The 12842-nt window shown below is 40.3% G+C and overlaps 1 protein-coding gene across 3 annotated transcripts in view; it reads left to right on the forward strand.

Moving 5' to 3' along the window:
- Positions 1 to 12842, forward strand: part of etv4 (ETS variant transcription factor 4) — a 49811-nt gene extending 36969 nt beyond the window's left edge. For all 3 annotated transcript variants that reach the window (XM_047376911.1, XM_047376910.1, XM_047376913.1), the window contains 5 exons: positions 5349 to 5417; positions 6042 to 6089; positions 7771 to 7943; positions 10480 to 10581; positions 12328 to 12842. In XM_047376911.1, the coding sequence (XP_047232867.1) occupies positions 5349 to 5417; positions 6042 to 6089; positions 7771 to 7943; positions 10480 to 10581; positions 12328 to 12555 (620 nt within the window). In that variant the 3' untranslated portion in view covers positions 12556 to 12842. The remainder of the gene's footprint in view (positions 1 to 5348; positions 5418 to 6041; positions 6090 to 7770; positions 7944 to 10479; positions 10582 to 12327) is intronic.

Raw genomic sequence — 12842 nt, forward strand, 5'->3', positions numbered from 1 at the left:
TAGACATTTAAATATTTCAAATAATGAAAATTGGCCTTATTAGGGATCAGAACCGCCATCAATGATAGTAGGTTGTAATATAGTCTTATTTCTTTTTTACACTGTCTTACCTTTTGAAAATAATTTTGTCATTTCCAAAACCTGTCATTGAGCAGTTGGCAAAACCAGCCTTTGCTCATTTGTGTCAAATATGTTCTGCAAAACGGATCCCATTTTAATTTCTAACTCATAGTAATTTCGTACATAGTTTTCATACAGGAAAGCTCTGGGTAAAATGTGGGACCCTTTTGTGTTTTACATGACATGTGCAATTCGAAATGATTTTTTTAATACCCATTTGATACAAACATATGCCTCTATTCCATTCACAGTTCCAGCAACGCACAGCTTCACTCCGCTCGATCGCGCTCCCCGCACGAAAGCTGTTAGCCATCAATGTTCTGCTCTGTGCCACTGTAAACTCTTATTGTCTTATTGTGTCTTATTGTGTGAGCCTACCAAACATGAGATAAGTTTTAAGTACTAGCATGCAAAGTAAAATAAACACTCATCAATGCACACCATGTCCTCCAACAGCGATTTCGAACCACTGCCACAAGTTTTGTTATGACCTGCTCCGGCCATTGTGATCCTTGATATTTTTGTAGTAGTTCTTTAACTTTTTTAGCTCTCCCTGGCACTGTGGTGTGCAGTAAAATCAGTCTGACGAGCTGGTACCAAGGAAGCCAGTAATGAGCTGGAAAAGCTAGTAATGGAAATGGTCACAAAATGGGCTCAGTGTACAGGATCTGGACAGAGTAGAGCCTATGGAAACAGGGCAATAGGGTACTCAGCTGATTTTGCCAAAATCAGTAAATGGGTACCATACAGGAACCCAATTGTGAGCCCAATCTGCCTTGAGTAAAAACCATATGGAGCCCATGTTCATATTATTTTCATATTAAAACAAAAACTTTTATCTCCCAGTGTTTTTAGGGTAATTAAATCCAAATCGCTGTATTACATATCTGCATTTGTGTCTTAATGGCACAGGAAGACATACTGCCATTGAAATATATTGTTTTGGTGTCACCTACTGAGCATTCAGGACTGTATAAGACACAATTATATAATCAGTTTAGCAAGACTGACTGAGATTTCTCCAGCACAGTTGCAGAATCAATGCAACTGCCGCTCAGCTGTCACAAAAGCACCCAATAATAGCATTGACTAATCTATGCAGTATACTATCTGCACCGATGAATATTCACTGACCTGGTAGAATGCCTGAAACTGACAGCGTGACCTTTTTTCTGGGTAGCATTAAAATTTCATTTCCACACACACACACACACAGTGTGTGGAAATGAAATTAAAATTTCATTTCCACACACTGTGAGTGGATCCTTCAATATGGAAAAACTAATAAAACCAGGTAGTTTAGCAAAGGGAACGTACCCCTTTCGGACGGAGGTGAACACTGGATTTATCGCTCTTGATCACAACATAAAACGTACTGCAAAGATGTGACAGGACTTGATGTTCCACAAAATCCCCTTCATTTTGTCACATCTAGAGCTTTGAAACATGTTTTTTTTAATATGCCAGCATACATTGCAAGGTAGAAACATTGTTACAGCAGACTATTTGAGCGATTAGAACTCAAGGCTTCATATTGATGCACCTATTTAAACAAAAAATAACATCAGCTTCATATGTTGCTGTTGATGACAGCAGTTACATGCTTTTTAAATGGGAGGAGAAAATGTGTCCCCAAGCTTTAACTTAATAATTCACAATGGAAAACAGTAATGAGGCTGACGAAAGATGTTTTTCAATAAATGGAAAATTAAGGCCAGACACAGTAAACAAAATTAAACACAGGCCACCACTTTGCAGTCCAGTTTAAAAACAGAGTAGAGGCTGAAATTTCTAGTTTGAAACCCAAATTGTCATCGCTATGCCAATTTTGGGTACTGTCGTGTCACTTGAAAGACACAATCTTTCCACTCACTGCACAATTAAGCCTGGTGCTCTCACACCCAAATCTACCCATCACTGCCCTTTGCTGCCAGGCATATTATTTACAGTATGGTCGAAAGCTGCTGCCCTACAATGGAGGGTTTGATTTTCCCCAGTGGCATCTTATCACAACCACAGTGCTGCAGCTGCATTCCCCAGGAGTGAGTCACTTCAGTGAGAGCCACAGTCAAAGGGCTGTGCAATTCAGTTGTTAACCACTTTCTTTTCTCATGATTGATAGCTGAAATAAAAGAATACCAGCTAAACACACATATAATAGACACTGACTCATCTTCTTTATGTGTGCACAGACAGGTAAAGAAAAAGAAAAAGCACACACACAAAGATGAGCAGCTTAGCAAAAGGAAATAAGCACAAAGGCTTATTTTGGCGAATGCAGCTTTTTGAGCCACTCAACGTCCCCCGACAAGGTGCAGTTACTAAATGTGACATGAACTGACTGCTGATCGCTGATTGGCCATGGGACCAGGAGAAGGGTTTCACTGCGGTCATATGTCCACGGTTTTGAGCTTTAGAGTTCTTATCCTCATTATTGCCATGCAATAATGAGGAGACAAAAACTTCATCATAAAGCCTAAAATTCTAACTCCTTCAGGGAAACCTTGGAGCATTACCAGTCCAGACAGTGGCGTCTCTCCGCTTCTCCTGCCACACCCGCTCACATCAGAACCCCTGTGCCATATTTAATAAGTTCTGGCCAGGCTGTGTTCCAGATAATTATCCCAGTGGATCATCAAACAACATATATAAGACTGTCTTTCTTTGTATTTGATTTATTTATGCTTTTAATTAGAAATTATTTATGTATCATCCCCATCGCATGACGCTGCCACCTTCTTGTTTCATATTGAGGATGTTAAGTTCAGAGGGGTGTGCAGTGTTAGTTTTCCTCCTAACAGTGTTTGACATGTAGACCAAAAAGTTACATTTTGGTCTCATTCGACCAGAACAGGTTCTTCCACATGCTTGTTGTGTCCTCTAAATGGCTTTTGGCAAACTACAAACAGGGCTTCCTATCGCTTTCTTCAAACAATGACTCTCTTCTTGCAAGCTTGAGTTGCACACAACAAATAGTTGTTCTGTTATTATGGATCTCTGCAGCTCTTCCACAGTAACCATGAATGTCTTGTCTGCTCTATGATTAATACTCTTCTTGTCGGGCGTGTCAGTTTAGGTGGATGGTAATGTCTTGGTAGGTTCATACGCCGTCCATTCTCAGATGATACATTAAACAGAGCCCCATGGGATCTTTAGAGCTGTTGGGATATTGTTTTATATCCTAACTCCACTTTAAATGTGTTGTACGCGTTCTCTAACAATCTTTGAGGCTTTCACAGAACATCTGTGGTTATTTATTTATTGACTAAGCGGGATCAGAATAAAGGGGACTGACTGTAACTTGCCATAGTTAGATTAGATTTTTTCTTGTAAAGAATTTCATAAATGTTTCCTTGTACTATACAGGTCCTTCTCAAAATATTAGCATATTGTGATAAAGTTCATTATTTTCCATAATGTCATGATGAAAATTTAACATTCATATATTTTAGATTCATTGCACACTAACTGAAATATTTCAGGTCTTTTATTGTCTTAATACGGATGATTTTGGCATACAGCTCATAAAAACCCAAAATTCCTATCTCACAAAATTAGCATATCATTAAAAGGGTCTCTAAACGAGCTATGAACCTAATCATCTGAATCAACGAGTTAACTCTAAACACCTGCAAAAGATTCCTGAGGCCTTTAAAACTCCCAGCCTGGTTCATCACTCAAAACCCCAATCATGGGTAAGACTGCCGACCTGACTGCTGTCCAGAAGGCCACAGTTGACACCTTCAAGCAAGAGGGTAAGACACAGAAATAAATTTCTGAATGAATAGGCTGTTCCCAGAGTGCTGTATCAAGGCACCTCAGTGGGAAGTCTGTGGGAAGGAAAAAGTGTGGCAGAAAACGCTGCACAACGAGAAGAGGTGACCGGACCCTGAGGAAGATTGTGGAGAAGGGCCGATTCCAGACCTTGGGGGAACTGCGGAAGCAGTGGACTGAGTCTGGAGTAGAAACATCCAGAGCCACCGTGCACAGGCGTGTGCAGGAAATGGGCTACAGGTGCCGCATTACCCAGGTCAAGCCACTTTTGAACCAGAAACAGCGGCAGAAGCGCCTGACCTGGGCTACAGAGAAGCAGCACTGGACTGTTGCTCAGTGGTCCAAAGTACTTTTTTCGGATGAAAGCAAATTCTGCATGTCATTCGGAAATCAAGGTGCCAGAGTCTGGAGGAAGACTGGGGAGAAGGAAATGCCAAAATGCCAGAAGTCCAGTGTCAAGTAACCACAGTCAGTGATGGTCTGGTTGCCGTGTCAGCTGCTGGTGTTGGTCCACTGTGTTTTATCAAGGGCAGGGTCAATGCAGCTAGCTATCAGGAGATTTTGGAGCACTTCATGCTTCCATCTGCTGAAAAGCTTTATGGAGATGAAGATTTCATTTTTCAGCACGACCTGGCACCTGCTCACAGTGCCAAAACCACTGGTAAATGGTTTACTGACCATGGTATCGCTGTGCTCAATTGGCCTGCCAACTCTCCTGACCTGAACCCCATAGAGAATCTGTGGGATATTGTGAAGAGAACGTTGAGAGACTCGAGACCCAACACTCTGGATGAGCTAAAGGCCGCTATTGAAGCATCCTGGGCCTCCATAAGACCTCAGCAGTGCCACAGGCTGATTGCCTCCATGCCACGCCGCATTGAAGCAGTCATTTCTGCCAAAGGATTCCCGACCAAGTATTGAGTGCATAACTGTACATGATTATTTGAAGGTTGACGTTTTTTGTATTAAAAACACTTTTCTTTTATTGGTTGGATGAAATATGCTAATTTTGTGAGATAGGAATTTTGGGTTTTCATGAGCTGTATGCCACAATCATCCGTATTAAGACAATAAAAGACCTGAAATATTTCAGTTAGTGTGCAATGAATCTAAAATATATGAATGTTAAATTTTCATCATGACATTATGGAAAATAATGAACTTTATCACAATATGCTAATATTTTGAGAAGGACCTGTATACTGATTAACATCAGACTGAATGGACACTCTGACAGTGCAACAGTTTTAACTGATAAATGCAGCTCTCATTCTCAGTGATACCTAATGTAGTGGCTTTGAAATCCCTCAAACTAGACATTACAGTGTGTACCCCCTGGCATGAATGAGCAAAACTGATATTTGGTTTAGTTTTAAGAACAATGAGGGAGGAAGGGATAAAATAAGATTATGGTACTGTTACTGACCTGCAGCTCTTTATATTTTGTATCCCAGATGTTCCTGGTTGTCCCTCCATGTACCACCACAATGAGGGCTATCCAAACCCCCAACACAGCAATGAAGGTAATCATGACCTTTCTATTTTCTTCCTCAACTTTTACTGCAATCCCCTTTACACTTTGTCATTAAAGTTCTTTCCCACATGTGTTACAGTTTCATGCAGCCAATCCCCTCCTTCTAAAAATCTTTATCTACTATGAACCTTTAGTCATTACAGCTCTGTGGTCATTGGCTAACCAGTGAACTGCATCCATGTTTCCATTGGCCAACCAGTGGTGTGTTCATGTTTCCATTGGCAAAAACTCAAAGCTCACCCCTGCCTCATGAATCCTTGAATAAACACAACTGGAAAAAACAGAATAGTTCTGGCAAAAAAGGAAAACAACCCTTCCCCTCGCTCAGACTGTTTGTTGGGCCATTTTTGGTCAAATACAGCTTATCAAAGCTTTCTTAGATGCCCCAAAACACTTTTAGATGATGTAGTTATGAATTGCGCTCCCTTTCTTTAAAGTATGTTTTAAGAAGGATGTGCACTTATTCCATCAGTGCTATTCCACTATGAATATAGCTCCTTGTATTTTTGCGAGATGGTATTCAAAGTTTGGCACAGATCCTGAATGTACTGCCGAGCTGATCTTAGATCAAGGCTGCTGAAAACTCTGACCCGGCTCGCCTCTTGTCTCTCAGGCTATCTGTTCGAGAACGACTCCCGTGTTGTTCCAGAGAAGTTTGAAGGTGAGCGCACAAACCCTTTCCCACCCATTGACACACCTCAGTACCAACAAATGAGTTGTTGGCTTAGGGCAACAGGTATCAATGATGAGGTCACTCCGATCTCTACGTCTACTTTGTAAAGACACCTTAGATCCCTAGCTGAGATGTAAACAGGTTTGGACACTCAAAAGCTTTACTAAGTGGATTTAGTTTCATCATGTGGGGCTCCTCTGTCACACAGACGAGCAGTTTCCCATGGCTGTTTGTTGAAGCTAAAAGTGATTGAGTGAAAAGACTGAGGTGTCAGCAATGGTTGAACCAATGAAGCGTACGAGTTCTATGAGAGACAACAGTGGTAACCTAGCCACAGTTCTCATGTTTCTACAGATGTGTACAACATATCCAGTAACAGGTAAACAACTGAGAACCGAACGTGCATACATTAACCTTCTTAGAGCTTCATTCAGAGCTGGGTTTTTCCAGTTCCTAATCAAAATACATTTAACTTTAAGTTCTCCAATATTTCCCACTATTTTTTGATATTTCTCAGAGTGACACTTTGTTGATCTGTATGTAAGCCATTCTATCTACTTTGGGAACCCAGATAAAATATTAGTTAATATGAATTAATTAATTAATTAATTAATTGATACTTTATTGATCCCCAAGGGAAATTAGACCCTCTGCATTTAACCCATCCCTTATAGGGAGCAGACGAACCCGGCCCCTTGTGTCCCCTCCGGAACGCAAACCTCCTGCTCTAACCACTAGGCCACCACTCCCCTAACTGATGTTACATAAGAAACATTTCAGATCTGCTTATTATCCATAAAGGTGCATTTGATGCCTGATAGCTTTAGGAACTCTTGGCATTACATTAAGCTTCTTGCTTTCAGTAAAAAAGGTCCCCGTGTGAAAGTAGCAGGTAGCTTAAAACAGAATCAATAACCACTATGGAGTGGGTGAAAAACTATTTAAGTGCCTCTATTTTACATGTCAGTTCAAATAAAATTAACGCTGACCATCACATTACAAACAAGCTTGGTCTTCATTAGTTACTTTCTGCAGAAGTATACACTACTATTTTGGGTTTGTCTAATAAGCTGATTAAACAAATGGTTAGAAAGATCATTTATGAAAAAGAAATATGCAAAACAAGTAAGAAAGAAAAATAAAACAAATATGAACAGAAAAACAATATTAAACAGATAAAAAAAAATAGCTTTAAGATATTAAAATTGAATAAAACATAACAATGAGTTTTCCATAAACCTGTGTTTGTAAGAATAAAGAGGAATCTATACCAACATTTAGGCTATTTTGGTGTGAGACCTTTTGGATAGCTCCGTTGAAAGCAAAAACAAATCCAGCACTTAAATGGGAAATCAACTATAATCCACTTTTATGTAACAAATAATTATTGTTTATGGAAAGTTTGCATATTTCATTGTTGCATATACACACACTGTAATATATAGTTTATTCATGTTACTTTGTTTCATAATATATAGTTATCTTCTTTCTCTTTATTGATTTATTAATGGCCACTTGCTCTTTTGACACTGGGACTTTTTGTCCCAGTGAGGAGCCTGAAAATGACCTAGAGAAGTAAGGATGCCTGAAGCATCTATGTGCAACTACAGCAACCCCTTTCTGGCTTCTTCTTCTAGAACTGAAACATGTCTCTATGTTTCTTCTTCAGGTGAGGTAAAGCAGGAAGGGGGTGGTGTCTTCCGTGAGGGAACGCCTTACCAGCGACGTGGCTCTTTGCAGCTCTGGCAGTTCCTGGTGGCCCTTCTGGACGATCCAGGAAATTCCCATTTCATCGCCTGGACCGGCCGCGGCATGGAGTTCAAACTAATTGAACCAGAAGAGGTAGGTCTGAATTCTCTGAACAGCAGAGTTGGAGGAGCCATAAACAGTAGTTCATTTTAGCAAAGATTCTGGTAAGACTGAATCCAATTTCTAAGTGTTATCCTTACCACCAAATTTGAAGTGACCCCTCAGCGCAAGTCACAAGGGATAGTGGATAAAATATTCCTCAAGACTCCTTTAAGAAACCCAAACTTCATAATTTCCCAATTTCCTTCACTTTAAACAGAAGCAGGTTTTCTAGCAAATGTCTCAAATTTGCCAACACTCTGGTATAACACTTACAGAGCATTTAAGAAAAAGAACACCATATGAACAATGAAACATGGTGGTGGCAGTGTGATGATCTGGAGCTGCTTTACTGCTTAAGGACCTGGAAAAATTGATGGCACCATGAATTCTGCTTTTTATTACAAAATCCAGATAAGGAATGTCCTACTCTGGCAAAAAAGCCCGATGAAGCTTAATTTTGTAACCTTGAGCTCAAGCAACGTTGACTCTTGCAGCAGGACAATGACCCAAAGAACACCATCAAGTCCATCTGTGAATGGCTTAAAACAAAACAAAAAAACAAAAGCAAGGTTTTGGAGTGACCTGGTCAAAATCCGGAGTCAAATTTGATGCGGTGCCATGACCTCACCCGAGAAGTTCATTTTTAAAAACTCAAGTGTGTCTGAATTAGAACAATTCTGCAAAAAAGAGTGGGCCGAAACTACTCCACAGTAAAGTAAAAGAGTCATGCCATTTATCACAAACACTTGAGGCAGTTGTTTAAGCCAAGGGTGGCACAAACAGGTTTAAGTGGCAATTACGTTTTCACATAAGGGTGGGTTGGTTATCTCTGTCAGATATAAAAAATTATTTATTGATAGGTAGGTAATTACTTTGTAAATAGTACAGCTTTGCTCTTGCAAATCATTTTATTTCTGCTCTGAATTAATGAGGCAGATTGCATAAATACATTCAGATGCAAACATGCCCATCAGGTCTTGGTTTTGCTGAAGTTAATTTATTTGAGTTTTGTTTATTAACAAAACTTGCATGTTAACCATCTGTTGGAACATTCCCAAATCATAAGCTTTTCATTATGGTGATATGATTTTAAACAATTTAGATTATTTATTTGCTTAGAGAAAACATAAAACAAAACTGCAGGTAGAGCTCAATGGAAGGGAGGATTAATTTAACGCCTCTGACCTGTTTTTGCAATAACTAAAGGAACAGGTCGCTGTTTTCTATTTTTTGCCTTTAAAATTAACGTCAGCTGTCAGCAGATGGTATTTTTCCATTTTTCCAATCTAAATAATGCAAAGAATTCTGGAATGGAAAACTATTTGCTCATGCTTTAATTTACATAAATTTCAATGGACCTTTCCTCAATGCATAATCCCTCATTTTAATGTGGACAACTGAATCAAAAAATAGAGACACTGTTTGCTTGGTGAAGCTGTTTTAGGAGCAGATCTGCCTTTCCATCTAGGTTCAGAATTAGCAGGAATTTAGCACCCGCTTATAGCTTCATGAATTTGCCCAAGTCAATCATGTTATGCAAGTCTAGAAAACAGTACTGGAAGCTGCTTAAAACTGCAGATTTGATTTAATATGGATTCAGCTATGTTTGGAGAAAGACATGAATAATTTAAACGTACAGTTTCAGGCCCATTACTGTACAGCACTCTGTTCACAGATCGAGTTAATGGCATTCCTGACTAATGTACAACACTGATCTGAACAGAACACAAGTTATTTTTGGATTTAAATTTCTATACTTTTTATCCCGATTCCAACAGTTCAGAGTGACATCTGTCCGCCTCCCATAGGCCCCCAATTTATTTTTCAGCACACGAAATGCTGAATTGATGAGCAAAGGACAAGCGGCACCACAGATATATCCAACCACCCCACAATCTCTAATCTCTCACCTGAGAGACATTTTCTCAGTGTTTAAGTCTGCAGTTTGATTTATCCATTTAGGTAGTTTTTTTTTAGACAGACAGGTCCATATTGTGTTTTCCATTATTTCTTTACTGTACATAAAAAATTAATGAAGTTTTAAAGGAGCAATTAGGCCTGAGAGCGTACTCAAGAGATCAAATGGGGAAACTGGGGGATGAAACTCCTCTTCTTCAGTTGTGAATCTTGGAGTGTCCCCCATCTAACCCCTCCCCCATGATTCTTCAGAAGCGTTTGTCTCCCTCTTGGCTGTGTGAGCTACCACCAGCTTAGTTGAGAGTTTAGTTTAAGAGCGTAGCTATATCTTACAGCTGTTCATTGACAGCCATTACTCCCCTTTTCACTGCAAAACACTGCGGGACTCTGGTTGCATTGAAGTGGTAATGGGTTACATAAAAAAGGAAGTGAATCCACATGTGGGACTCGCCCTGGTCTTGGCATGTTGACGCAGTTGAACTCAAGACTAGACAGGACTTTGGTTTGCCGCTGAGGGCCCTTAGTGGTCACAGTGCTGAATTACATCTGCGATTCATGAACGTTAGGGCTCTGCTGACATATGGATGACTCTGACTTTTCTTTTCTTCAGGTTGCCAGACTGTGGGGCATGCAGAAGAACCGTCCAGCAATGAACTATGACAAGCTTAGTCGTTCTCTGCGCTATTACTACGAGAAGGGAATCATGCAAAAGGTGCACAAACACACTCACTGAGGGGGGCAAATTAAATAGAATGCTGTGTATGTTACACAGCATTGCAAATGTTTTTATAACCTTTAAATGTTTCCACATTTTGTCACATTATACATTATTATTACAACAAAGTTTAATGGATTTTATGTGATAGACTAGCACAAAGCAGTGTATAATTGTGAAGTGGGGTTAGGGATACATTTTTTGACTAATTCAAAATTAGTCAGAAATAAAACCTACAAAATATGGCGTCCATTCATATTCAGCCCTCTTTACACTAATCCCCTAAATAAAATTCAGGGCAAGCAGTCACCTTAGAAAAGCAAGTAATTCATATGTTCACCGTGAGTAATTTCATCTCAGTATAAATCCAGTTGTTTTGTGAAGATCTCAGAGGTTTGTTAGATAACATTGGTGAACAAATGGCACCATAAAGACAAAGGAGCACAGGAGACAGGTCTGGGAGAATGCTGTGGAGAAGTTTAAAGCAGGGGTAGGTTATAAAAATATTCCCAAACTTATAATGTCTCACAAAGCAATGATTAATCCATAATGTAAAAAATGGAAAGAGTATGGTACTGCAACATCATTTGATTTAAATGAAAATTATCCACCCAAAGAGAGCTTAATCCGAAGTCACCAAGACATTTAATCTGAAAGAACTGAAGTAGCAGGCTAGTCAAATTTGCTGAAATGTCATTCCAGGAACTCAAAATGGTTCTCAGTAGTTTGTATGGACTCCACATGCATGTATACATGATACCTGCCCTGCTGATGGGTTAAGGACCTCCAATGGCCCTGTCCAGCTCTCCTATGGTAAATGGCCTGCACTTGTATAGCGCTTTATCTAATCCAAGGACCTCACTACAATCAGTCATCCACCCATTCACACACTGACAGTGGTAGGCTACATTGTAGCCACAGGTGCCCTAGGGCAGACTGACAGAAGTGAGGCTGCCATACAATCAGTGCTACCTCTGACCACCATCAGCAGGCAAGGCAGGTGAAGTGTCTTGCCCAAGGACACACCGATTGAGACACACAGAGCGGGGGTTCAAACCAGCAGCCAACCAGTTGCAGGACAAACTCCTACCACCTGAACCACAGTTACTCCTAGAGTAAATGCCTCTCTCCTGGAATCTCCTCCATGCTCTTGAGGCTGTGCTGGGAGACACAGCAAATCTTCAGGCAGTGGCACCTATTGACGTGCCATCCTGGTAAGGTTGGACTGCCTGTGCAACTTCTGCAAGGTCCAGGTATCACCTGATGCTATCAGTAGTGACACCAACCCTGGTCAAATGCAAAACTACTGAAAAGCAGTCAAACAAATGGGGGAAAAATGTCTTTTACCTCCCCCTGCACAACCATTCCTGTTCTTGATGTCATCTCTGATGTGCAAAGCTGGTAGAGACATACCCCAAAAGACTTGCAGTGGTAGTTGGAAAAAAATGTGATTTTCAAAGTCTCATGAGGTCTCAATATAAATGCACATTGTTGAATTTTGGATATTTATTTGTAAAAAAAAGTTGAAAACCACATAGAATTTTCTTTCGACTTCACAATTATGCGCCACTTTATGTCGGTCTATCACCTGAGCTCCCAACTAAACAAACTCTCAGACAGTTCAAGGTGTGTGAATACTTTTGCTAGGCCCTTGTTTACACTTAGAAGTCTTAAATGTTGTTTTTTTCCCCAGGATGTCATCTTATTTAAGTTCTCTCTCTCTCTCTCTCTCTCTCCCTCCAGGTGGCAGGTGAGCGTTATGTTTACAAGTTTGTGTGCGAGCCTGAGGCGCTCATCTCCCTGGCCTTTCCTGACAATCAGCGGCCAAGCCTAAAGGCCGAGTTTGACCGCTATGTCAATGAGGAGGACACAGTGCCACTGTCACACCTGGACGAGGGAGTGCCCTACACCCCGGAACAAGCCCCCCAAAACATGGCCCACCAGCCCTACTCTAAAGGCTACATGTACTAAAGCCAGCCCACCCGCATTACCTTCTACACCCATGTTCAGAATTTCTCCTGTTGTACCAACTCATCATACACACCCTGAAACCCCACCAAGCACCTCTTGCACATGCCCACCCATCCACTTGTATATAAGGCTATGGTGTTTTTGTTTAAATTAATCTCATTAGGGATTTTTTGTTTTGTTTTGTTTTTGAAAGCTGTATTCCTCCCACATCTGAGGCCTATTCAATACCTAAACATTAATGTGGTTCAAAAGATTGCTTAATAATAAATACCCATAATAATACCCCA

The sequence above is a fragment of the Girardinichthys multiradiatus genome, chromosome 10 (genome assembly GCF_021462225.1).
Source record: "Girardinichthys multiradiatus isolate DD_20200921_A chromosome 10, DD_fGirMul_XY1, whole genome shotgun sequence".
NCBI lineage: Eukaryota > Metazoa > Chordata > Actinopteri > Cyprinodontiformes > Goodeidae > Girardinichthys > Girardinichthys multiradiatus.